The 27,009-nt window shown below is 53.0% G+C and overlaps 1 protein-coding gene across 1 annotated transcript in view; it reads right to left on the bottom strand.

The window, feature by feature from the left end:
• Window positions 1–27,009, bottom strand: part of SDK2 (sidekick cell adhesion molecule 2) — a 309,169-nt gene that overhangs the window by 47,838 nt on the left and 234,322 nt on the right. Inside the window, exons 19-33 of the mRNA XM_030827794.1 lie at window positions 18,818–19,013; window positions 18,531–18,629; window positions 17,897–18,088; window positions 16,044–16,165; window positions 15,199–15,308; window positions 14,915–15,065; window positions 12,022–12,259; window positions 11,076–11,191; window positions 10,261–10,450; window positions 8,177–8,275; window positions 6,724–6,918; window positions 4,311–4,512; window positions 2,913–3,016; window positions 2,337–2,407; window positions 748–883 (exon numbers count right to left, since the gene is read on the bottom strand). Of these exons, the coding sequence (XP_030683654.1) occupies window positions 748–883; window positions 2,337–2,407; window positions 2,913–3,016; window positions 4,311–4,512; window positions 6,724–6,918; window positions 8,177–8,275; window positions 10,261–10,450; window positions 11,076–11,191; window positions 12,022–12,259; window positions 14,915–15,065; window positions 15,199–15,308; window positions 16,044–16,165; window positions 17,897–18,088; window positions 18,531–18,629; window positions 18,818–19,013 (2,221 nt within the window). The remainder of the gene's footprint in view (window positions 1–747; window positions 884–2,336; window positions 2,408–2,912; window positions 3,017–4,310; window positions 4,513–6,723; window positions 6,919–8,176; window positions 8,276–10,260; window positions 10,451–11,075; window positions 11,192–12,021; window positions 12,260–14,914; window positions 15,066–15,198; window positions 15,309–16,043; window positions 16,166–17,896; window positions 18,089–18,530; window positions 18,630–18,817; window positions 19,014–27,009) is intronic.

Below are 27,009 nucleotides of genomic sequence, written 5' to 3'. Positions count from 1 at the left end.
CTCTTGCTATGTGACTGCAACAGCCTCTGTCTGGGCACCTGCCTCTGGCTCCCCATCCTCCCACCATGGCCAAGCCATCATCCTCACGCCACCAAAGTGGCTCCTAACACAAAAGTCCAAACACGTCTTTCCCTTGCTGTGATCTCCTGGGCATCGGCTCTCCCTGGCATTTCCACCTGGGCTCCCCGCTTTCCTTCCTTCGCTCCAGGGGGCAGGCTGGATCCCCAGGACAGGCAGGGCAGTGACTTCCCCCAGGAAAAGAGGGGGCCAGGACTACTGCTCTTGGGGTGTGACCAGGTGAGGCTTCTGGTCCCTCAAGGGCAGGGTGCTCCTTCTCATGCACCGGGCTGTCCCTGTCCCTTTGTCCTGGTTAACTTGGCATCATCCTTCCGTGTTAGCGCCACTGCTGGTGCCCGGGAAGCCTTGCCTGGCCCTGGCTTTAGGTCCTCCTAGAATGTTTCCTTCCTGGCTCGCCTGGCTCCTCCTCCAGTGTGCAACTCCAAGAGGGCAGGGACCCCGTCTATCTTGATCATTGGTGTGCCCCACAGTGACTTGGAGCCCATAGAAGGTGCTCAGTAAATATTCAGTGAATGAATGAATGGGATGGGAAGAGGGAGAGGCACACATGGAGAAGGGAGGCAGGGTTTCAGGTTAGAGTGGTTCCAGGAAGCTGAGAGCTCCAGAGCGGGAAGGTGAGGGTGACCGCCCCCATCCCACCAATTCCTCTGGCTCCCAAGTGTCACTCACGGGTAAGCTCGGCCCATGTGGCCCCTGGGTTGTTGATGCCTCGAATCGTGAAGCCCCTCAGTCCTTCATACAGCAGCTCCCGGTATCGGATCCGGAAGCCCAGGAGGATGCCATTGATCTTGTCCTCTGCTGGTGGCTGCAGGGAAGGGAGTAGGGCATGGGGAGGGGACCTGGACCACCACCCACTCCACCCCACACTCTCTCATCATGCCTCAGAGCAGCCACAGAGCAGGGACTGTGTTTTAACCAGGAAAATAAATCAAGATAATATTGGGCATTTTAAATTTACAAAGCACTTCTGATGAGGCCATTTCATCCCTGCAGCATTCTTTGGAAGGAAGGAAGGGCAGGAATCAGTAATTGCCTTTTCCCCAAGCAGGAAACTGAGGCTCAGAGATATTAAGGAACTTTCCCAAGATCACATGGCATCATTGGGGCCTGAGCACAAAGCTGTTTTCCTAGAGCCACTCCTGGTTCAGCTCCTTTGTCTTCAAGGGCTGCCCTCACCTGATCACCAGCCTCCCCAGGACTGCTGGTCCCTGCCTTAGCACCTGGATAACACTTCCTGGTGTTTCCTGCAAGCTGAGCCCTCTCCTACTCTTAGTACATGCAAGGGTGAGTGCGCCCCTCACCCCTTCATCAAGTTCTCCTTTGCTTCCTCTCCCATCTACAGCTTAGCTGGAGAACAGGCTTCGGGAGAAGGTGGGAACCACTTCTTAATGATATTGCTCATAAAGAATGGACTGACCAACCTGGCCAACGTGGCAAAACCCTGTCTCTACTAAGAATATAAAAATTAGCTGGGTGTGGTGGCATGTGCCTGTAGTTCTGCTGGGAAGGCTGAGGAAAGAGAATCATGTGAAGCCGGGAGGTGGAGGTTGCAGTGAGCTGAGATCGGGCCACTGTACTCCAGCCTGGGCGACAGAGCAAGACTCTGTCTGAAAACAAAACAAAACCCAAACCCCAAAAAACCAAAACCCTGCTGAAACAGCTCAGCCTTTATTAGCTCCTTAATGACTTCCCCGGCTGCCGCGGGCACCTCCCTGCCCCCTCCGCCATGTTGCTCCAGCCTCGTCCCGGTCACAGGTGCACTAAGTCATGTTCATCTACGGGAGCGTCCTCTCCTTGAGGCTGTGTGTCTCCGGCTGGGGGGACCCTCCTGGCTTTGTCTTCGAGGGCTTTCCCTTTGTGGGGTGGCAGATGGCTGAAGGGGAGTGCCTGCCCCTTTGATCTGGAGAAGTGGTGACGGCAGTTCAGTGCTTTGAACTTTGAGTAGAGATGGGGTTTTGCCAGGGGTCCCTCTCATGTGGGTGACCTGCTGAGCCAAGGCTGAACTTCAGAGGGCACAGGAGGGCCCTGCGGGGCAGGACCCATGAGCAGCCTGGTCGCTGAGGTTTGCCCATGGTCTTCCCCAGGCCATGGCGTGTTCTGTGACATGCACATGCCTGGATTTCTCATGGCTTCCCAGGTGCTCTGGGGGCAGAGAACCTGGGGGCTCCATGCAGCCCTGGTGGGGACTGCTGGCTTTCCAGTCTCAGAGCAGAGCTCGTCTGGGTCTTCATGGAGCTTTCCTGCCTGCTGGGCCGTACCTGCCATCGGATTAGCACAGAGGTGGTGGTGTGGGGCGTCACGGAGAGGATGGTGGGTGCTTCGTCGGGGGCTGTGGAGAGAAGCAGACAGGTAGGTTCTGGGGGCCGCAGCTTCAAGTCCCCCAGGAGCCCACTGGGACCAGATTCTGCTAATACTGGACCACAGGGCAAGTCCAGCTTGCATCGCCCTCCATGCCTGCTGGCCTGACTTCTGCAGAACAAAGGGCTGGTGTAAAGGGGAGGGAGGGAGGGACTGTGAGCTGACTCAGCCCAAACCCAAGGGTCCCAGAGCCCCCTCAACTCTGCCCCTCAGAGCCATAGATCACTTCTGCTGCTGCTGAGAACTCCCGTCCTGCTCGCTGGCAGCTTGTGGGACACAAGGAAGGAATGCGCCACAGGCCAGGCTGGGCCTGGGACCCTGAGCCCTTGGCAAAGGTGTCTGTGGCCCAAACCTCCCTGAGACCCTACCCTGGGAGCTGAAGGGCCCAGTGGGCCCCTCCCCCCAGAAGAAAATGCCCCGTGCCCAGGAAGCAGCCAGTGGGACGAGAGGGAGACTGCTGGGGAAGGGGTACTGACCGGCCTGCAGGGTGGTCAGTGACTCCGACTCCTCGCTGAACTCGCTGTCGCCAATGTCATTGGTCGCCTTCACTCGGAACTTGTAGGACGTGAAGGGCTTCAGCCTGTGGGGGGAAATAGGGCCAATGCGCCAAGGTGCTCCTTAAAGGCCTCGCCCCATGCCCCCACCAAGGAGTCTCCCTGGTCTGCCCCTGCTTGGGAAAGGGGGCGGGGTGCCAGCCCACTACACAGAAGGGCACACTGAGGCTCAGAAATGAGCTTTGCTACACAGAGGACGAACTGGGACCCGGTCCCAGGGGTCCCAAGCACCTAGACCAGGTCCTCCAGCCCATGCCAGCTTGGGGTGCCTTTAGCCCCAGTTGTAAGCCATAGCTTCCCGAGAAGGAAATGTCTGCAGCTTCCCCACTTCAGAGCACCATGCAGTCACAAAAGCACCAATACCTCCACTGGGAACAAACTCCTCCCCTGCCCCTAACAAACTGCCATCTCTTTCTTTTTTTTTTTTTTTTTGTTTGAGATGGAATCTTTTTTTGTTGTTGTTGAGACACATTCTCACTCTGTCGCCCAGGCTGGAGTGCAGTGGTGCCATCTTGGCTCACTGCAACCTCCGCCTCCCAGGTTCAAGCAATTCTCGTGCCTCAGCCTCCCGAGCAGCTGGGATTACAGGCACGTGCTACCACAGCCAGCTAATTTTTGTATTTTAGTAGAGACAGGGTTTCACCACGTTGGCCAGACTGGTTTCAAACTCCTGACCTCAAGTGATCCTCCCGCCTCGGCCTCCGAAAGTGCTGGGATTCCAGGCATGAGCCACTGCTCCTGGCCTCTCTTTTTTAAATGTAGTAAATGAGGGAAGAGCTGAGGTTTTCAAGAGTTAAGCAGTACTTCATCTCTGTAAGCCTCATTTCCTCTGGGAGCAAACGTCTCTCTTTTAGATTTATGGGGGGTGGGAGAGGTGGGGAAGAAAGTATTGCTCAAAACTCCCGGTCACATCAACCGGAATATAAAAAATACAACCCATTCGGAATTAAATTGAAGCCAGAATTTCGGAGTGACGCTCCACTCCCCTATTAAAGCTGGAGAGGAAGATGCCGCTCAGCTGGAAGAATCACTAATGAAGGATGACAGGCACTTCACTAAAGGGGGACTTCTAGGCTCCAGAAATAGAAAATTAAGAGGCAACCTAACAGGGTTCCAGAGGGAACAGAGTGAGGCAAAGCAGGACAGAGCGAATTCGGGAGGGTGAGAGTGGACACGGAGGCCGCCCAGGTGGTGCATGTAGGAGGAGAGCTGGGGGCAGGCTGGAGGTGTTTTCAGAAGGCCCCCTACCCAGTGGAGGAGCACCGCTGGTCCTGGCAGGGAGAGGGGTGGTGGGGATGCTGGCATGGACCCGAGCCTTACCTGTCCACAATGAAGCTGGAGGTGTTGTGGCTCACGGAGGCCGAGTGCAGTGCCCACCTGCCGCTGGGCAGCTCGCGGGTCTGGATGGTGTAATAGCGCACAGGGGAGAGCCCATCGCTCCCCGGCTCCCAGGACAGCAGCACGCTGCGCGCTCTCACATCCTCCTGCTGCACCATTGGTCTGCTGGGGGGCTGCGGGCGGACTGGGAGGTGGCAGAGGGGGAGGAGCAGGTGAGTAGGCCAAGCCGTGGTGGAGGGGGCTGGACTTTCTCGAGGGACGAAAGGAGGTGATCTGGGCTCAGGCCTGGCATCCCCTTCCCATCCCAATTCCATGCACGCAGGATCCTTGCAGGTTCTCACACCTGGGTACAGCGAGCACCCCTCTCCGGGTCAGAGGCCCACCCTCAGGCTCCTAGAGCCCCAGGGCCTGGGAATTTACAGCTCCTCAGGGCAGCCATAAGCAAGGACTGACGGTGAGGAGGGACAAACACCCACCCAGCTCCTTTGCTCCTGCCTGAAACGAGGCTGAGCCGGGCCCTGCGCAGTCCCCGATTGAGCGGGATGAGGCTGTTTCCCTGCGAGAAGCCTTGCTTCATTCCAGGCCCTAGCTTGGCTTCCTTCTCTCCCCAGCCTCACTGCCCCGCCCCTCCTGCAGGGCTTCTCAAACCTCAGCAGTACTGCAATTCGGAACAGATGACTCTGTGGCGGGGGCATCCCGTGCACTGCAGGATGCTCAGCAGTGTCCCTGGCTTCCACCCACTTGATGCCAGTAGCACCCCCACACTGTGACAAACAACATGTCTCCAGACATGTCCAGTGTCCCCTGGGGCCAAAGAAGTCCCCAGTTGAGAAGCACTGTACTGTTTTTCCTGAGTACATTTTCTTCTTCCCTTCCTCCCTCCCTCCCTCCGTTCCTTCCTTCTTTTCCTCCCTCCCTTCCTTTCCTCCTTTCCTTTTCTTTCTCCCTCTCTTTTCTCCCTCCCTCTCTTCCTTCTCCCTCCCTCCCTTCCTTTTCCCTCCCTCCCTTCCTTCTTTCTCCCTCCCTTCCTTCTTTCCCCCTCCCCTCCCCTCTCCTTCCCTTCCCCTCTCCTCTCCCCTTTCCTCCCTTCCCCTCCCCCTCCCCCTCCTTCCTTTCTTTATTTATTTAAAATACAGACAGGGTCTGTATCTGCTGCCCAGGCTGGAGTGCAGTGGCACGATCATAGCTCACTGCACCCTCAAACTCCTTGATTCAAGCAATCCTTCTACCTCAGCCTCTTGAATGGCTGGGACTACAGATGTACCCCACCACACCTGGCTAATATTTATTTATTTTATTTTGAGACAGTCTCGCTCTGTAGCCCAGGCTGAGGTGCAGTGGTGTGATCTCAGCTCACTGCAACCTCTGCCTCCCAGGTTCAAGCTATTCTCTTGCCTCAGCCTCCCAAGTAGCTAGGGTTACTGATGTGTGCCACCATGCCCAGCTAATTTTTGTATTTTTAGTAGGGACAAGGTTTCACCCTGTTGGCCAGGCTGGTCTTGAACTTCCCACCTCAGGTGATCTGCCTCCCTCGGCCTTCCAAAGTGCTGGGATTACAGGTGTGAGCCACCACGCCCAGCCTATGGCTAATATTTTTACGTTCTGTAGAGATGGGGTCTCACTATGTGGCCCAGGTTGAGAGTATTTTCTAATATTTTCTAATATTTTCAGGCCAGTCGGGGTCCCAGGCTTGCTTTTGGGGAGCCCAAGGTCAGGCAAGGTGCCAGCTCAGGGCAGCAGTGCAGTGGCAGCTGGAGCTCCCGGCAGCAGCCCTGATCCTGCGCCCATCTGTGTTGACAAGGCCAGGGCTGCGAGCGGGGAGGGGAGAGGGAAGATGGTCACTAACCCTCCCTTAATTAATTAATTAATTAATTTAGACAGAGTCTTGTTCTGTCACCCAGGCTGGAGTGCAGTGGTGCGATCTTGGCTCATTGCAACCTCTGTCTCCTGGGTTCAAGTGATTCTCGTGTCTCAGCTTCCTGAGTAGCTGGGATTACAGGTGTGCGCCATCACGCCTGGCTAATTTTTGTATTTTTAGTAGAGACGGGGTTTCGCCATGTCAGTCAGGCTGGTCTCAAACTCCTGACCTCAAGTGATCCACCCGCCTCGGCCTCCCAAAGTGCTGGGATTACAGGCGTGAGCCACTGAGCCTGGCCACAGACTTCCCCTTTAGAAGACCAGACCAGAGTAGGGTCCTTGGGAGTGAACTTGCAGCTCATCTCTGGGAGTCTACTAGACCCCTCGCTGACTTTGACTTCAGAGATTGGAGCCCACCTTCCATTCTCACCCAGGGCACTGCGGCTCATACCAGCCATCCACTAGGAGCAGCTCAGAGCACTGACTGGCCCCCCCTCAGCTGCCCCCCAGGCCTTCCCTGGCCCCCGTGGGCAGTCACCTCTCTTCTCGGTGGTCACCACCAAGGCCTCGGCAGCCTCTCCCCAGCCCTTGCGGGTCTGGGCCGTGATGCGGAACAGGTAGACAGACTCTGGCTTGAGGCCCGTGGCTGTGTACTGCCGGGCGCTGGGTGCCAGCACCTCCACAGTGGCGGTGTTGGCTGTGGTGGTGTTGAGCCGGTGTGTGATCTGGTAAGCTGTGGGAAGGAAGCACATGGCTATTATGGCAAGCAAGGCAAGCTGCCCCTAGGGCCCCGGGAAGGGTTGTTCCGTCCAAAGCCACAGCTGTGTCTGCACATGGCCACCTTGCCGTGGTCACTTTGGCTGTGCTCTGTCTGCCTGAGGCCTCTGGGTCACTCTCCAGTCTTCAGCTGCCACCTGCGGAGGGTGGACCGTGGGTGGCATGGAGAGGCCCTCTATGCACAGGGTCTGTGACCCCCCGTAACAGCCGCAAGTGAAGAAACTGAGGCCTGGAGAGGCCAGACCACCCGCTGGTAAGTGATAGAGCTGGAATCCCAGCCCAGGTCTTTCTGGGCTAACGCACTTGCCCTTCCTGCCTCCACTCTGAATTAGGGATGTGGCATTGCTCTAGGGCAGGTGGTGCGTGAGGTCAGGGCTTAGAACCCTGGGACAGGTACAGGCAGCCCAAGCCCCCATTTTAAAGGTGAGGGGACTGAGGCCGCAGAGGGGAGTAGACCTGCTCAAGTTCATGCAGCTGCCGACCGGAACCCTGGGTGTGGGTACTGGGGGAACCCTAAATGTGAGATGAAGCTTCCCATCTGTAGCCTCCCTCCTGTGCGCCTTGAGACTCTTTTCCAGCTGTGCTGAGCCTGCCAGCGTGCCCTCACTTGGCCATGCTAAGGAACAGCGTCCAAGGTTTACCAGATGGCTGGCAGGCTGGGGGTTTGGGGACATTTGGGGACGCAAAGCCAACCCATGACTCTTTTTTTTTTTTGAGACGGAGGCTCGCTCTGTCGCCCAGGCTGGAGTGCAGTGGTGCAATCTCGGCTCACTGCAAGCTCCGCCTCCCGGGTTCCCGCCATTCTCCTGCCTCAGCCTCTCCGAGTAGCTGGGACTACAGGCGCCCGCCACCACGCCCGGCTAATTTTTTTTTTGTATTTTTAGTAGAGACGGGGTTTCACCGTGGTCTCGATCTCCTGACCTCGTGATCTGCCTGCCTCGGCCTCCCAAAGCGCTGGGATTACAAGCGTGAGCCACCGCGCCCGGCCCAACCCATGACTCTTAAGGGACTTGAACTCTGATCTTGCCCTCCGGAAGATTATCTTACACACTGGAACTTCTAACAGGAGGGCTAACACTCAGGTCCCATTCTAGAGGGGATGTGGAGGCTCCCTGGACCTACTCTCCCTCTAGCCAGTAATGAAGTGGCCTCCTTTACAGCTCATGCCTCCTTCTTCTTCCTGCAGCCGGGGCATGGGAAGGGCAAAGGCTTACCAAGAATGATGCCATTGGGAGCAGCAGGGGGCTGCCAGATCAGCCGCACAGACGTGGTCCGCACCTCTGGGAACAGGATGCCCATGGGTGGTCCTGGGACTGGAGGGGGCAAAGGAGAAGAGGCCGACGCATGAGGCTGCCGCTCAGCTGGGGATGGGCCCAGCTTGGGCAGAGCAGCCTGGCGGGGTGGAGGGGGAAGGGGCCACCCAGCTCAGTGAATTTCTGTGGAGTACTGCCCTGTGCCTGATACTGTGTTAGGAGCCAGGGGCAAGAACATGGAACCAAGGGGGCTTTCTGCCCTCAAAATAGGCATCATTTGGCAGGGACCTGAGGCTCCAGTTTCCCCTGCTCATTGTCTGTATACACGCCCCAGAACTGGGCTGCCCTCAGAGTTGGGCCCTGGATGGATTCGTCTGTGCTTCACAAGGTCCTGTTCTGATTTCCTTCCACCCATGGGGTGAAGTGGCCGTGGGGTAATGGGAAATGCCCACCCCCAGCCTGCACCACTCCTCTCTCTAGACCTTGCTCTGGAATCCTGGGACCCTGGAATTCCCTGCCCAGAGAGGCCTAAGCATGCTTCCAGGGGCTGCATGGGCCTGGTCCCCACATCCACTCTCCTGAGGGTAGGCTATGCACCCCTGGCTCCAGGGAAGGCCAAGGGGTAGCTATATTGCAGGTGTGGAAATGAAGATTGAATGGAGTGGGTCAAAGGACAGGGTGAGGAGAGAATGGGGCAGGGGGTGGGGGAGGGTGGCTGGCGAGGGGCACTCTTCCTGTGTTGCCGCATTGCAGCACAGAATGACAAGATGTCTGAGATTTCCAAACTTTTTTTTTTTTTTTTGATACCGAGTCTCGCTCTGTTGCCCAGGCTGGAGTGCAGTGGCATGATCTCGACTCACTGCAAGCTCCACCTCCTGGATTCAAGCGATTCTCCTGCCTCAGCCTCCCAGTAGCTGAGACTACAGGTGTGTGCCACTACACCTGGCTAATTTTTATACTTTTGGTAGAGACAGGGTTTTACCATGTTGGCCAGGCTGGTCTCGAACTCCTGACCTCAAGTGGTCTGCCTGCCTTGGCTGCCTAAAGTGCTAGGATTACGGGCATGGGCCACCACGCCCAGCCTGAGATTTCTAAACTTGAACCTGGCCTTCCACATCATTATAAGGGTATATCTGTCAAGGCAGGAGGATAGAACATATTTAATTTAACAGTTCATTAGCTTGATGAATAACGTTAGCATATGCAAACATATGGTATTTGGACTTCCTTCTGCACTCTGGTCTGGCTCCTGCAGATGTCTGTGGTGGGCAGTAGGTGGGGGCGTGTGCGGGGAGATAGGAGGGGGCAAGGGATGCATTGCTGTTTCTGATGGGGAGTTTTGCTACAGGGATGAATGCCTGCAGCCCGCTGGTGGCATTCTTTTGCAAACAGGACCAGGAGGTTCGTGTGTCCAGGAAAAATACTTTCACTTTCACAGACCTTTACTCAAAGTGAACCTGCTCAGTTGAAAAATAAAGTAAAACTGGCCGGGCGCAGTGGCTCACATCTGTATTTCCAGCATGTTGGGAGGCTGAGGTGGGTGGATTGCCTGAGGTCAGGAGTTCGAGACCAGCCTGGCCAACATGGTGAAACCCCAGCTCTACTAAAAATACAACAATTAGCTGCGTGTGGTGGCCAGCGCCTGTAATCCCAGCTGCTCAGGAGGCTGAGGCAAGAGAATGGTTTGAACCCGGGAGGCGGAGGTTGTAGTGGGCCAAGATCGCACCACTGCACTCCAGCCTGGGTGACAGAGTGATACTGTATCAAAAAAAAGAAAAGTAAATTAAAACTGGTGCAAGTCCCTATTCTGTACACTTGTTTTGCAGACAGACCAAGAAACTGAATCAGACGTCAAACTGCCTCCGCTGTAATTAGCATCCCCTGCAGCGGGGCTGGTAGCTCCGGGTGACCCATCCCTACAGGAGGCATCTGAGGCCATGGCTCCCCGTGGGGCAGAGCCTGACCCCAGAAGGGCAAGGCCAGATGGGCAGGAGGAAGGGCGGCTCCTCCCAGCCTTCCCCAAGCTCACTGGGATATGGACTCACCATCATCCAGCGTCCGCTCCAGGATGGGAGGGTGGCTGGGGCTGCCGTCCCCGATGCGTGTGAAGGCCAGCACCTGGACCTCATAGAGCACGTATTTGCCCAAGCCGGTGAGCTGGGCACTGCGAGATGAGTTGCCTTCCACCAGCCAGAATCGGGGCTGGGCGTCCGAGTCCTTCTCCTTATACATCACCTGTCAGGGCCCAGCACAGGGTGAGGGCCTCAGGCCTGCGTCTCACCCGTCTATACTTTTCCCGAGTCTCATCCCCAGGAAGGGGATGGGTAGACTTGGGCTCCTTGGAGTGACTTGGCCCCAAAGGTTGAGGGTAATTGCAAAGCTAGTGTACCCGGAGGGCTGGGGACACAAAGACAGACTCAGTCACAGAGCAAGAAGGTTCCTGAGAGGGCATGCAGGTGGGAAGACAGCCCTAGACAGGGGGTGTGACTTATGCAAGGTCACACAGCTAGCAGCTGTGTGTCACACATCTCCCAACTTCCAGACCAGGGCTGGACCATGTGGCTAGGCACAGCTTTAAAAGGGATTCTAAAAGATAATGAAAAGCAAAACTGGGGGCATCCAGCGTGGCCTCCCGGGAGAGATGGAGCAGCCCTAGGCCCTGGGTCCTCTCTGGGTGCCTCCCCACCCACAAGGGATGACTCGTGGTTGCCATGGTGACCACAGGCTAGGATGCCAGGCAGATCCCCTGTATCCACTCTAGGAGGCAGAGACCTAGAGGGTGATAAGGACAAGGCCCCTTGGATGGAGAGGCTGGAGGGGCCAGCGTAGGGACCCCACCTCCTGGGATCCCGGGACTCACCTTATAGCCCAGCACGAGCCCGTTGCGATCGGCCTCGGGGACCTCGCTCCAGCGCACCAGCATGCTGCTGGAGGTGGTGGCCAGTGCAGACACATTGGTGGGGCCGGAAGAGGGGACTGTGGGGGAAAGGGAGTGGAGAGAAGGCACTCAGGACCCAATGTTGACTGTGCAAGGGATGTGGACCAGGACAGGGGGCCGAGGGAGGGGCCAGCTCGATGTTGCCTCTCTATGGAAGAAACGTGGCACACATGGTCCCCAAACTGCAAATGATCCCGCCAAGACGGCCTTTGGTTTTGGAATGCTGCAGACGCTGTGTCCGGTTTCAGATGAGCCTCCTCACAGGATTCTCTGCTCAGGTTAGGATTAGATGAGCTTGCATTTCCTGCTAGCACAGCAGAGAGGGCTGGCAGAGGGACCAGGGTGGCCTAGGAGAGCTGTCTGTCATTTAAAGGGTGCCAGGAAAAAGCCACAGAGCAGTGAACCACATATGGATGGATGAGAGTTGCCTGAATGCTGGGCTCACATTCTGTGGGTCACCCCTGGGCAGGCCCCCAGGAGCTTCTGGTAGTGATTCTGGAATGTTCTGAGAGCTAACCCTTTCCTCGACCCCTCCACTGTGGTCTTTCAGGCACCACTGGGTTTCAGGGTTAAAGCTGAGGGCAGGGGAGTGGGCGGTATGAATGGTGGAGCCTACCTAACTGTCCTCCAGAGGCAGGGACACCCCAGCCCCCCTTGGGAATATGGGAATAGCAGGCACAGTTGCAGGGAAGTGGCAGGTGCTGGGGGACGTGGCAACATCATTGTGACATTGAGCATAAGCAGAGGAAATGAGCTCAGGCTGTTTTTGAACAACACCTTCAGCCTGGCATGCCCTTGGATGGCCCTGAGGGCATAGAGACCAAGGAGGGGACAGGCAGCAGGGTGGTTGGGTGTGAGGGGTCGGTACCTGACTCCCGGGTCCTGCCCACCACCGTCTGGCTCCAGGGCCCACTCCCGATGGCGTTGAAGGCCTGGACCTGGACGCGGTACTCTGTCCACTCCTCCAGGTCCTCGATGGTGTACTCCCGCTCCACACGGTCCTGCACCACGTGGCTCAGCGTCTTGCCGTGCCCGTCTGACCGGCTGTACTTGATCTTATAGCCCACGGACTCAGGGTTCCCATTGTATTCCATCTCCGGGAGAGGCTGCAGCGGGGCAGGGGTGGCAAAGCTGCTATGAGCCAGGCCCCCCACTGTGCAGGGAAGAACTGCCCTGCTACCCTCTCCTCCAGGGAGCCTTCAGGGCTATCCATCCCACTGCCACCCGGTCAGTGTCCACATGAGGCTCTCTCACCCGAGTGTGGCTTAGGTTGTGTGACTGTGTTTCTGATGGGCTCTTATCTTCCTGCAGGGAGGATAGAGAAGCGGCAGCCTTTCTTTACTGTGCATGTGACAAATCTATTACCCTGCCAAGGGAGTCAGGAGCCACAAAGGCTGTGTGTCTGACACACTGATAGCACCGCCACCTTTGGCTCTGCTGTCTCTGCTGCTTACCTCTGTCACTCAGGCTGCCAGCACACACTTAATTGCCTACCACACCTGGTCTCAGCTCATGCCTGCCTTTGGAGGAGTGAGCATGGGCAGAGAGCAGGATGGGTGGGGTACCTGTCAGTCAGGAAGTCCTTCTGTCCAGCAAACCTCAGCCTCTCCTGCTGCATTTTCAGCCTCCTCCTTCTTTTTTTTTTTTTTTTTAAGACAGGGTTCTGGCTCTGTCTCTCAGGCTGGAGTGCCATGGTGCCATCTTAGCTCATTGCAACCTCTCCCTCCTGGGCTCAAGCGATCTCTTGCTGGGACTATAGGTGTGTGCCACTCTGCCTGCTAAGTTTTGTAGAGACGAGGTTTTGCCACATTGCTTAGGTTGGTCTCAAACTCCTGAGCTCAAGCCATCTGCTCGCTGCAGCCTCCCAAAGTGCTGGAATTACAAGCTACCACGCCCAACCAGCCTCCTCCTTCTTGTTTGAGTCTCACAGAAAAGAAAAGTCAGATTTCTTCACTGGGCCTTAGGACTAGGCTGATGGGGCTGTGGTCACCAGCTTAAGGTTGTGTGGATGACCATGGGCAGTGCTGGTGAGAGTGGAGGTGTGCACACAGGGAGGGGAGCCCAGGGCCCGGCCTCCACTCCTCTGAAGGGCACAGAGCTGGGGTGGGGGCATCTCCAGCCCTCACCTCCCCCAGTTCTGCTTCCCCAGGGGCTCTGGAGGGCCCTTGGTCCACAGGCCCACCCCAGGCTGACCCACTTTACTCCACTCCTCACCTTTGGCCCAACCTCCCCTGCTCACTACACGCTTCCTCCCTCCTGCAGACACTTAGTGAAGCCGACCAAAGACCATTAAGATAGCAATTGATGGACTCGAGAGCCGGAGATGGGGCTTAAGCGCAAGTTCCCTTACCTGCTGAGGAAAGGTAATGGACCACGCACCATTAAGTGTGGGCCTGAGAGGCGTCTAGGGCCCTGTGCCACATGGCAACTGCCTTTCTATTCCCCCATGCAGTCCCTGCCCTCAGCATCAGACTCTAACCTTTTAGTAGCTGCAAACCTTAAAGTGAGATTCAGGAAGGAAGCAGAGAGCCAGCCTGGGGTGGGGATGCCCGGGAGCAAAGGGGCAGGAGGTGGGTATGGTCACACTGCACACTGGGCACTGAGCTGGGCCGAGACAGCTCTGCAGCGCTGCTCAGGTGCCAGCCACTCTGGGAAGGAAACTGCAATTAATAACTAATATTTATCGAGGACTGATGGTGCCAAGTGCTTTCACGGCCGTTAGCATCAAGCTGTCCGCACACGGGAACGGCAATAATGACTTCACAGTGTGGTGTGTTTGCAAGTTGGGTTTTGCACAATGAGTAAGATCTTACATGGAAACAAAGGGTTTGTATGGTCAGATGGGCCTGGGGAAGCAGGGTCAAGAGGGCTCCTGCTATGCTAGTGTTCCTGGATTCTCTGCAGAGCTGTGGTATGCGGTGCTGTTCCCACATTTATTTGTCTAAGAATTCTTGTTTGCACCAAACGCCTCCTGGGACTGCTGCTCTGTGGGACACATGCTGGGAAACGATGTTTCAGAGGGCCTGGTGGGGAGAAATGGCCTGTTCTCCAGAGGATGAGATGGCAGCGTGCCCAATGGTTAGGGCTGTGGACTTGCGGGTAAAGATTCCCTGGGTTGGGACCTCAGCCCTGCTGTTCATGAAAGCATGTGGGAGGATATGGGAGGCCTTGGGCAAGTTATCTGATCTCTCTTCTGCTCCAGTTTCATCTGCAAAATGGGGACCAGGATCACTCTGCTGTCACAGGCTTGTTGTCAGAACAGCGCCTGGTAGGAGAGGAAGCCTCAGTGTGTTACTATCACTTCCTCGTGCAGGATGGCCCAGGGTCATGACCCTCAACACACAGCCCAGATCTGGGGAACACTCTCTGAATGCCACAGTGGCACTTGAATCCCAGACCTGCCGCTTGGGAGCTGTGTGGCTGTGGGTAAGTTCTTAACCTCTCTGAGCCGCAGTTTTCTTAGCTGTGAATTGGGATGATCATGTATCCTTTGTAAGATTATCGGGAGAATCAAATGGGATGGAAAATTTAAAATGCTTGCCACTTGGCCATGCTCGGTAAACAGCATTTTTGAGCTCCTTCCTCTCATCGCCACCAGGAGGTCATTTGTTCATTTGGCTAAGATGTTGATTATCAGGCATCTCATCAGAAAAGAGAAAGGGAAGAGAAAGGAGCTGTAGGAATTCCAGTGTGCACCTTCTAGGAGGCAATGACCAGAAGCTCACGGAGAGGTCCCACCCCTGCCCTCGAGGGAGCCTTACCATCCAGCGCAGCCACAGGCTGGTCTCACTGGCTGTGCACAGAGACACATTGGCTGGGGCCATGTCAGGGGGCGCCTGCAGGGTCTGGATCTTTCTAGAAGGCTGACTGGGGGGGCTGGTGCCCACGATGTTCACCTGGCGCATGCGGAAGCTGGGGTTGGGGAGAGATGAGCAAGACGGTAAGGGCAGGACCCCAGCTCTCAACCCTGTCCTGGTCTGGGCCACGGCCCCCACCCACCCCCAGCCCTGAGGCTGCTGCCTTCTCCCCAGGCCAGTCTCATTACCTGTAGTAGGTGAAGGGGTTGAGGTCGGGCACCTCCATGGAGCGGGCATCGGGCTCGTTGGAGAGCTGGTGGATCAGCAACCACTCCTCTCCCTCCCCAACCACGCCTACCTGGAAAAGGGCAGGACCTTAAGCCTGTCCAGCCTACAGGGCCCACACAGGGTGCTCTGAGCCCAGTACAAGCCCTGCCAGGAAGAACTTGGTTCAGATCCCAGGGCTCATCTGGAGGGCACCATATGGGGCTACCATCTTTCCAGGCCCCTAAACATGACTGCAAGTGTGACTCAACCCTCCTGCCTTAGAATCTCTTAGGATGCTTGTGATCAATATATTCCTGGATTCTGGAGTCAGAATGAGTTTAAAACTAACTCCACTACTTACAGAATCCCTCGAGTGCCGCCCAGGAATCTGTGCTTTTAACAAGCAGCCCAGGTGATTCTCCTAAACACCCCGGGGTACTTCCAGAGACCCAGGCTGCCCCTCAAACCAGCTAAATCAGAATCAGAGTTTCTGGGGGTGGGGCACAGGTGTTGGCACTTCTGAACGCTCCCCTGATGATTCCAGGGTACAGCCAAGGTGGATATTTTTATATTCCAGCAACTGGGTATTTTTCTAGGCACCCCCCGACCCAAGAGGGGACTGTAGTGTGTGTGTTTCTCCGTGTACACAGGTGAGGGGCAGGGGGAGTTGGAGACAACATTGGCAAGTGTGAGGATTTGGAGTATAATGGGCCATTGAGAGTTGCACATGAAAATTCACACAGGCTGAAATACACATAAGATTTTGTAATCAAGAGCACGGGGTGCCCTGGAGGGGGCTGCTGCCCAGGCCCCAGGCCTGCCCTACCTGGGCTTCCACCAGCCAGCGGGAGATGGAGGTTTTCCCATCATAGCCTGGCCTGAACTGCAAGGTCACGGAGCGGGGGCCGATGTTGGAAATGCCCAGGTTGGTGGGGGGCCCTGGGAGTTCTGGAAAAGGAGAACAGGGTGGGGAAGGAGATCCAGCGAGAATGGCCCCCCATGTTGAATGGGACTGTTGGGCATGGAGGGGGCTGTGTGTCACGCTTTTCCTGGAAATGTCTGAGGAGAAGCACAGCCACGGCCCCACTCCACCCACAGCCTTTGTTCCTGCATCTTATGGAGAACCATGTTCATGTCAGGAGGATGAGACAGATTTGGGGGCCAAAGGGGATCTCCTAGGGCTGAGAGGAGGCTCTCAGGGCCAGGAAACAGGGGCCGGGATGCCTCCTTCTTCCTGGCAGTTCTGGATGTGAGTGAGGTGCTCATAAGGAAGCTGAAAGCTGCATTTAAACCAAGCTGTGCTGAGAAAGAAACCAAACAGGACCAATCCTCTCTTCCATCTGCGCAGACCCCTGCACACCTCCTACGCCTAATTACAGCCCAGGAAGGTGAGAGGATGAGTGGGGACAGGGGGAAGCTTATTTTCCAGCCAGGAATCCTGGGGCTCTTGGAGCTCAGGAAGAACAGAAAGAGCACAGATTCTGGAGTCAGAATGAGTTTAAATCTAACTCCACTACTTACAGGCTGTGTATCTTTGCACAAGTTATCCACCTCTCTGTGCCTCCATGTCCTCCTTGGTAACGAAGATGATAATAACAACACCTCCCTCAGGGTTGTTGTGAAGATTAAATGAGTCGATGTGTGCAAAGCTCCTAGCACCATGCCCGTGAACACTATATACGTATTTGCCAGCATGGCTGTAATTATCACTGGGGGTTGGCTGAGGCTCAGGCAGCCCAGCCATCTACGCAGCAGGTGGAGGGATGCTGGCAGGTCAGACAAGCACTGCCTGACTGATCTGGATGGGACCACGTGGTTATCTGGTCCAACTTCCCATATATACATAGGGGGAAACTGAGGCACAGAGGGGACACAGAACTTGCTCAAGGTTGTAGGGCTTGGCAGAAGCAGAGCTGACAGTGGACCTCAGCTTGCTCTCTGTGCCAGGCCTAGGAGTAGCCCCACCGTGCTCTGCCACCTCCCAACCAACCATTCCACACGCTGGAATCCAAGGTGGACTCTCTGGGTGACAGTGGGAAATTTTCCCCTGAATTACAGATACCATTGCCTGGTGTGGAATCTGGTGAGAAATGGGTGAAGGGAGGGACTTGTGGGGAAATGAGACAAGGCAGGGGGCCTCTGCTTTTCTGAGAGCTGTGGGAGGATGCAGCAGGGGGCCAGAGGAGCCCCTGTCCAGTAGACCTGGGATCCCGGGGATTCGGCCTGCTCTGAGAGGACCCAGACCCACACAGCATAAGAGAAGGGGACAGCCTGTGGGAAGAACGCTGGTATTCCTGAAAGACAAGGGGCCTCTTTTTTTTTTTTTTTTTTTAGACGCAATCTGGCCCTGTCACCCAGGCTGGAGTGCAGCGGTGTGATCTCGGCTCACTGCAACCTCCACCTCCTGGGTTCAAGTGATCTTCCATCCTCAGCTTCCCAACTAACTGGGATTACAAGCATGCACCAGCACACCTGGCTAATTTTTGTATTTTTAGTAGGGGTTCATCATGTTGGCCAGGCTGGTCTCGAACTCCTGATCTCAAGTGATATGCCTGCCTCAGCCTCCCAAGGTGCTGGGATTACAGGCACGAGCCACCACGCCCGGCCGACAAGGGGCCTCTTGAATGGGATGCTGCTCAGGAGAACTCAAAGAGTCCTGCCTTGAGAGTGGGCACTTACCTGGGGGCACCCCAGAGGAGATGGTGGAGGCGGACACTTGGCCCTGGCCCTTCGAGGTCATGGCGGCCACCTCGATGGTGTAGGTGGTGAGCGCGGTGAGGCCCGTGACACGGTACTCCAGGGTCACGTTGGGCAGGTAGTGGGTCACACGGGTGTTGGTTCGATTGTACTCCTCCCAGGAGATCCGGTACCCTGGGGAGAGCCGCTGTGTTGGCATGAGCTTGGCTGTGATCACAAGTTGGCCTGACCCACTACTCCACTTCTCACTCCTCCACTAGGCTGGCAATTAGATCCACACTGGGAGCAATGTGGCCAAGGGAGGTGGGAGCTGTTGGCATCATGCCCTGGGTCTCAGGTGTAGCCTCAGTGGGATGCCAGCACTTCAGGGAGTTGCAGGGGACATAGTGAGTCATCATGGCAGCCACTGAGATCTGTGGCAGAAGGTGTGGGGCTGCAGACTCTGGGATGTGTTAGGAAGTGGAGGTGCCAAGAGCCTCCTGTGAGTGGTTTCTAAGAAAACATGGGTTGGCTTCAAGAGTTTGGGTGAAAAGTAGCTCAAAGGCAGGGGATGGACCAGCTCTGACCTTTCCTAGCCCTGTCCTGCCTTCTGGTTCAGAAACACTGCAGTGCCTACCTGTGAGGATGCCATTTTTCTCTCCCGGCTCTTGCCAGCTGACCTTCAGCGACGTGTCCAGGATCTCACTGAAGCTCAGGTGTCCCACGGGCCCAGGCACTGCACCCCAAAAGGAACCCCCACCCCCCAAGGCCAGTTAGAGCCAGAGAGAGACCACCATCTGTGAGACAGCCTGTGGTAATCTGGGGGTACCTCAGCCTGGGAGACAAGCCCGGGCCACCCTTCTGCCTGGGGCGCCCAGCCTGGCCTTGGGTGGGGCAGAAATAGCAGGGCTGGGGGGTGCCTACCATCCTCATGGGTGCGCACCAGCTGTGGGGTGCTGCGTGGCCCGTCTCCGGGGGTGGTGAAACACAGCACCGAGGTGAAGTACTCGGTGAACTTCTTCAGGCCAGACACGAAGCCCACGTGGATGCTGTCTTGAAAGTTAGGCCGGGCGGTCACCATGGTAACCTCCTCTTCCTGCTCCGGCTCCCAGGCGATCAGCTGCGGAGAGGCGAGCAAGTCACACAGGGCAGCAGGAAGGTTCCAGAGGAGGCCAAGCCCTCTCCCACAGGCTGGGCCAATCAACAGATGGTGTCCGGGGACCGGAGTCCCTGTGGTGCCTCCTCTGAGGGAAGGAACAGGCAGTGCAGGGAACCTGCGGGGTACTGGGGTTCACTTTGGGGCGCTTCTCCACTTCTTGAGCCACTGACTATGCAAAGCACCGCGCTGGTTGCTTCCCAGGAGTCGCCTCTCACTCAATTCTCACAGAGACCCAGGAGGGAGGCATTTCACCAGGAACAGCTGCATAATTTGCAGGCTCAGTGCAAAATGAAAATTTTGCCCCTTGTTCAAAAACAACTAAGAATTTTAAGATGATAGCAGCAGAGCATTTAACTAAGTGTGGGGTCCTTCCAAACGTGGGGCCCTGGATGACTGCACAGGTGGCACACCCATGAAGCTGTCCCTGTATTCCTTTTGTGAGATAGGGTCTCGCTGTGCTGTCCAGACTGGAGTACAGTGGCATGATCACAGCTCACTGCAGCCTCAACCTCCTGGACTAAAGCAGTCCTCCCACCTCAGCCTCCCAAAGTGCTGGGATTATAGGCATGAGCCACTATGCTCGGCCCAGCCCTGTATTTTATTATTTATTTATTTATTTATTTATTTATTTATTTATTTATTTGAGACAGAGTCTTACTTTGTCGCCCAGGCTGGAGTACAGTGGCAAGATCTAGGCTCACTGCAACCTCTGCCTCCCGGGTTCAAGTGATTCTCCTGTCTCAGCCTCCTGAGTAGATGGGATTACAGATGTGCACCACCATGCCCGGCTAATTTTTGTATTTTTATACAGATGGGGTTTCACCATGTTGGCCAGGCTGGTCTCAAACTCCTGACCTCAAGTGATCCGCCCGCCTCGGCCTCCCAAAGTGCTGGGATTACGGGCGTGAGCCACTGTGCCCAGCCCAACCCTGTATTTTACAGATGAGGAAACTGAGGCTCAAAGAGGCTCACACAGGTAGGGGGAAGCTGGTTCTGGGATTCCAAGCCCTGAGCTCCTACATCTTGCCTCATGTGAGCTGGGGCAGCTTCGTCTTTGGAGTTCTCCAAGGGTTACTTCCTGCAGAGCTGGGAACTTCAGTTTGTGGGTAACTATTATCCTGTTACACTCCTTCTAAGTTGGGATTTCCATCTTAAATATCAAGTAGAGGTGGGGCATTGGCAAGAAATTCCCATCTGGAAATCCCTTAAGTTCTCGCTAATCTCCCCTGTGCAGATTGCACCTGGTCCCCGCCCCCTCCTGCCTGTCTCGCCTCCTGCTCTCACCTCATGCTCCTGTTTCTGGGCCCTTCATCTGTCTCCAATAATGACAGCTGGTTTCAGAGATTTCTTCATTTATTTGAAGTTGATTAAATAGCAATTAATGGTGAAAAGCAACACTCGATGAGTTTTAATAAGCACGGGTATTTATAGATATAAAACAATACCATGCCAATGTCTCCTGGTTAACTCATGCCTATAACAATGCTTAATCTTCTCCTTTTCATGGCTGTGTATTTATAAAGGATGTTTTGAAATTTAATTGGTATTGTGAAAAGATAGCCTATAGCAAGTTAATTAGACACTAATTAGACCCTCAAAATACTAAACAGAAATACTAAGTGGCATTTAATAAGTATGTTAAATATCCTCCATATTTCGATTATCTTGTTTCATAGCAATTATGTTGCTGAACTTCTTTGGAGTAGATTAAGAAACAAGTTTAATGTTTTAATTTAATTTAATTAATTTAAATTCAAATTAATTATGCTGTTAGAATTAATGTGTGGTGTGTTCCCCAGCAAGTATAAAATCTGGGTAAATATTATTTTATTGGGCTTAGGCCAATTGTAAGCTCTACCATTTTTTTTAAATAAAGGAAAAAGGGTGTCTTTACAGGTGGCTTAAAACAATATCACCGGGCCTTACCCACAAAAATGACCCAGAGGATTGCACAAGGTAATGGCAGTGTGGTTTGTGGAGTCACGCCGTTGACTTCATTATCCTACAGCTTGACACCTGGATCCAAGATGGCAGCAGGGCCATGGGTTCCTGTGGCTGTTTCAAAATATTTACTCTGGGATGTGAGCCACTTGTCCTTCTCCAGCTGCTTGTGAAGAGGAGAAGGCTTGGGGATAGGAGGCCTCCCCGCCTCAGGTCCAGGGAGAGAGAGAGTAAAATTGCCTTTTGTGTCCTTCATTGCCCTAAAGGGGTTGGGCTCTGGGCAGCCATGGGATGGAACTTTAGTGCTCAGCTCAACACACAACAAGGCTTCCACCCGTTGAACTCTTACTATGTGCCTGGCCTTATTTAATCATCACAATGAGGAGCAGATGGAAATCATTGTCCTATGCTGTTACAGAAAAGGAAACTGAGGTTCAGGAAGGTTAAAGGAGCTTGCACATGGACCTACTAAGAGCTGGCTCAATTTGTGGACCCTGAGACCTTTCATGATGACCTCTATCTCTCAAAGGTACACAGAGCTGCTGAGATGAGTGTTCTTTAGGATGTCTCTGTGCCTTCTTGTTAGTCAGTTTCAGTGTTGATTTACCATACTACATCCTTAGTCTCAGGTTCTAAGCAGACGGGGCTCCCCTGAGAAGGCTCGGGTGTGTTCTGGGGAACGAGCATTAGACCTGGGTTCCTGGGATATGAAATTCCCCCTTAGAGAGCAGAGGCCCAGGGAGGCAAGCCTTGTAACTGAGCAGCGGTGCTGCTGATGGAGGGTGTTGGGGGAGGGCAGACTTGCAGCTGGCACACTTGAACCTGAACCCAGCTCTGTCACTTACTGTGGGACTCACGGAAAGTCACTTGACCCCTCTGAGCCTCAGGCTATTCTAGTGGATAGAAACAGCTGCCTTGCTGGGTTTCAAGGAGGGGCAGGTGAAATGTCTCCTGTCCCTGGTGGAGGCAGTACTCTACAGGGTTGAGGGTGTAGGATGATGTATATGGCATCTAGCTACTAAAGTTAGAAAAAAAAGGTTAGGCTGGGCGGGGTGGCTCAAGCCTGTAATCCCAGCATTTTGGGAGGCCGAGGCGGGTGGATTACCTGAGATCAGGAGTTTGAGATCAGCCTGGCCAACATGGTGAAACCCTGTCTCTACTAATAATACAAAAATTAGCCGGGGGTGGTGGCGCATGCCTGTAATCCCAGCTACTTGGGAGGCTGAAGCAGGAGAATTGCTTGAACCTGGGAGGCGGAGGTTGCAGTGAGCCGAGATGGCGCCACTGCACTCCAGCCTGGGTGACAGAGTGAGACTCGGCCTCAAAAAAAAAAAAAAAAAAAAGAAAGAAAGTCAGAGAAATCCTCTCTCTCTCTGTCTCTCTTCCTCTATCTCTTTGCACGTGCACAGACTCCCAGAAAACAACTTGGAAGGAGATGTAAGAAACCAACAACAGTGGCCACCTGGAGCGAGGAGAGTTTTGGAGTTGGGCACAGGACAACCAGGCAGGTGGGAGACTGGGGTGGGATGGAGGCATTCCACTATATGTTTACTATTTTTTACTTTTTTTTAGTTTTTTGAATCACATATTTTAGGTTTAAAAATTAAAAGATCAAAAAATAAATTGAACGAGGGGTATTCGGCGATTGTAGCAAAATTATTTACACATTTTCCCTTTGACTCAACAATCTCATTTCTAGGAATCTAGTCCAAAGTTATACTGTGAAAACAAAAAGAGGCCGGGTGTGGTGGCTCATGCCTATAATCCCAGCACTTTGGGAGGCCGAGGTGGGTGGATCACCTGAGGTCAGGAGTTCGAGGCCAGCCTGGCCAACATGGTGAAACCCCGTTTCTACTAAAAATACAAAAAATTAGCCAGGCCTGGTGGCGGGTGCCTATAATCCTAGCTGCTTGGGAGGCTGAGGCAGGAGAATTGCTTGAATCTGGAGGTGGAGGTTGCAGTTAGCTGAGATAATGCTACTGTACTCCAGCCTGGGCAACAAGAGCAAAACTCCATCTCAGAAAAAAAAAAAAAAAAGATATATGCACAAAACCATTCACCACAGAAAGGGTAGTTATAGTAAGACTAGAAACAACCAAAATGTCATCACCTGGGGGCTGCTTGATTAAACTATGGGAGATCCATAAGATAGCAGAGGATACAGGTGTCAAAAGGAACAAGGGATGTCTCTCTATACTTTTATGGAGTGACCTCCAAAATATATTCTAAATAATGATAATAATATAGGGACTGGGCACAGTGGCTCATGCCTGTAATCTCAGCACTTTGGGAGGCCAACGTGGGTGAATCACGAGGTCAGGAGTTCGAGACCAGCCTGGCTAACATGTGAAACCCCATCTCTACTAAAAATACAAAAATTAGCCGCGCGTGGTGCCTGGCGCCTGTAATCCCAGCTACTCTGGAGGCCGAGGCAGGAGAATTGCTTGAAACTGGAAGGCAGAGGTTGCAGTGAGCCAAGATTGCGACACTGCACTCCAGCCTGGGCAAAAGAACAAAACTCCATGTCAAAAAAAAAAAAAAAAAAAATATAAATATATATATATATATATATATATATATATATATATATGTGTGTGTGTGTGTATATAAAGATCAAGACTGTGGAAAGTGCATTGTCACTTATCTGAGAAGGAAAGCATACACGTTTATGTATGCATGTACAGCAAATCCTTGGTATTCCTGTGGGATTGGTTCCAGGACCCCCCACAGATACCAAAACCCACAGCTGCTCAAGTACCTGATATAAAAAGGTGTAGTATTTGCATGTAACCTACACACCTCCTCTTATATATATATATATATATATTTTTTTTGAGATGGAGTCTTGCTCTGTCACCTAGGCTGGAGTGCAGTGGCGCGATCTCTGCTCACTGCAAGCTCCGCCTCTCGGGTTCACGCCATTCTCCTGCCTCAGCCTCCTGAGTAGCTGGGACTACAGGCGCCTGCCACCAGGCCCGGCTAATTTTTTTTGCATTTTTAGTAGAAACAGGGTTTCACCGTGTTAGCCAGGATGGTCTCGATCTCCTGACCTCATGATCCACCCGCCTCAGCCTCCCAAAGTGCTGGGATTACAGGCGTGAGCCACCGCACCCGGACCCTCCTCTTATATATCTTAAATCACCTTTAGATTATTGTAATACATAACACAATATAAATGCTATGTAAATAGTTGTTATACTGTATTGTTTGGGGGAATAATGACAAAAAAGTCTGTACATGTTTAGTATAGATGCAATTTTTTCTGAATATTTTCAGAACCATATGAGATTGGCTGAATCCACAGATGTGGAATCCATGGCTAAGAGGGGCCTACTATACTCTCTTTTTTTGAGATGGAGTCTCGCTCTATTGCCCAGGCTAGGGTGCAGTGGCGAGATCTCGGCTCACTGCAATCTCTGCCTCCCCAGTTCAAACGTTTCTCCTGCCTCAGCCTCCTGAATAGCTGGGATTACAGGCGCCTGCCATCACGCCCAGCTAATTTTTTTTTTTTTGTATTTTTAACGGAGATGGGATTTCACTATGTTGGCCATGGTGGTCTTGAACTCCTGATCTCAAATGATCTGCCCACCTCAGCCTCCCAAAGTGCTGGAATTACAGGCGTGAGCCACCGCGCCTGGCCTGTACTTGTTTATGTTAAAAAAAAGGAAGAAAAAACCAAACCAAGAAAGCAGAAAGCAATCAGACCTATAGGGGAGTGAGAGGACAAGGATTGAAGCTGATTTTATCCAAATTTGCTTTGTAGATTTGACTTTATTATGTAAATATTCAACGTAATTATAGAACCAAATTAAATTAAAAAATCAATCCCTAAAAATCAAACCCACAATGAAGCAAATGAACTAATAGAGTATTGAGCTGTGGTAAAATTACAGACAGAAATGACTTCAAAAGACTTAGCAGTGCAGTGCGAAGTCCATCCCTAGAGGGATATACCTCAGGAACAAGAAGAACGGCAATAATCGGAAAGTACGTTCAGTAATCATAGTGTGGATATGACTCTTCTGAAACTGTTGTGTGTATTTGTGGGGATAAGGTAGGTGGGTAAAATGCTGGTATTGTAGGAACTGGATCTTCAGTATGGACAAAAGACCAATGAGATTATTAAAGTCTGTCATCATGAAATGGAATTGAAAGTGTGAGTATCTATAGTATCTCAAAAAATAAAGTATTGTTTAGCTAGCCATTAACAGGGCCTAGAACAACAACCGTTTCTGGAATAAATGCAATGCAAGCGCTGAAACTGTGGTATCTAACTATCATTTCTCACTGAAAGTAACAAGAGCCCCTTAAAGAAATGGCCGATGCCTGGCACAGTGAGGGGAATGTATATATAATAGTCTGGAACATCTTGTCATACCAAATTGCAAGGACGCTATCAGAGACTACTGGGGCCATGTCAAGAGGGCTCACCATCAAGTCCAAGAGGCCAATGATGGGTCCATTTGTACCACTGAATTGGCAGCACCCAGTACCATTCAAGAAGCATAAAAATGGTAATGGATTGAAACATGTCAGATTTGTAAAAAAAAAAAAATCCTTAGTTATCTAATAATACTACCAAACCCAAAACAAAACAGAAAGATGTCCCCCTCCAACCCAAGCTCGTCTGTTACCTGAGAAGACAATAAAGAATCAATTTATTATTAATTTTTTCTGTTTTTTAGAAATAGAGATGGGCGGGGCAGGGGAGTCTCACTATATTGCCTAGGCTGGTCTTGAACTCCTGGCCTCAAGCAAGCCTCTGCCTCAGCCTCCCAAAGTGTTGGGATTACAGGTGTGATACACTATGCCTGGCTAGAACCAATTCATTATATGAAAAATTGGTTAAGTAAGGGAAAAGAATTGAACACTTACCCTGCTTTTCCTAGATAAACTGAAACTTCAGGTAACCAAAAAGTTGATAAAGGGAAAATTCTTGTTTTTGAAAGCATTTCAGCTACTAAGTCAAGAAGAAATGGCCAGGCGCGGTGGCTCAAGCCTGTAATCCCAGCACTCTGGGAGGCCGAGGCGGGCGGATCACAAGGTCAGGAGATTGAGACCATTGTGGCTAACACGGTGAAACCCTGTCTCTACTAAAAATACAAAAAATTAGCTGGGCGTGGTGGCGGTCGTCTGTAGTCCCAGCTACTTGGGAGGCTGAGGCAGGAGAATGGCATGAACCCGGGAGACGGAGCTTGCAGTCCGCCGAGATCACGCCACTGCACTCCAGCCTGGGCGACAGAGCAAGACTTCATCTCAAAAAATAAAAAAGAAGAATAAATGATAATATTTGCCTATGCCCATATTATAACCCTTATTGAAATGATAGCTCATAGATGACTGTCAGTGGCTGACTTCACAGTAAGAGAGACAGCCGGACTTTGTGCCTTCTGATTGAAATACATAACACCACCTAGGAAGTAAAATATTTCTTTTCTTTCTTTTTTATTTTTGAGACAGAGTCTTGCTCTGTCGCCCAGGCTGGAGTACAATGGTGTGATCTCTGCTCACTGCAACCCCTGCCTCCCAGGTTCAAGTGATTCTTCTGCCTCAGCCTCCTGAGTAGCTGAGATTACAGGCATGTACCACTACACCTGGCTAATTTTTTTTTTTTTTTTTTTTTTTGAGTTGGAGTCTCGTTCTGTCACCCAGGCTGGAGTGCAGTGGCGCGATCTCAGCTCACTGCAACCTCTGCCTCCTGGGTTCACGCCCTTCTCTTGCCTCAGCCTCCCGAGTAGCTGGGACTACAGGTGGCCGCCACCATGCCTGGCTAATTTTTTTTTTATATTTTTAGTAGAGACGGGGTTTCACCATGTTAGCCAGGATGGTTTCGATCTCCTGACCTCGTGATCCGCCCGCCTTGGCCTCCCAAAGTGTTGAGATTACAGGCGTGAGCCATCACACCCAGAAGTAGAATATTTCGAATAACAAAAAATCAAACCTCAATCAGATTATCCTCTAGCTTTAAGTTCCAATTCACTGTAACTATAGTGTTTGGAGGAGTGCATTGAATGAC

This window comes from Nomascus leucogenys, chromosome 14, assembly GCF_006542625.1.
Source record: "Nomascus leucogenys isolate Asia chromosome 14, Asia_NLE_v1, whole genome shotgun sequence".
Taxonomy (NCBI): Eukaryota; Metazoa; Chordata; class Mammalia; order Primates; family Hylobatidae; genus Nomascus; species Nomascus leucogenys.
Note: the sequence above shows the minus strand (reverse complement) of the source record. Positions and strands in the feature narration are given on the sequence as shown.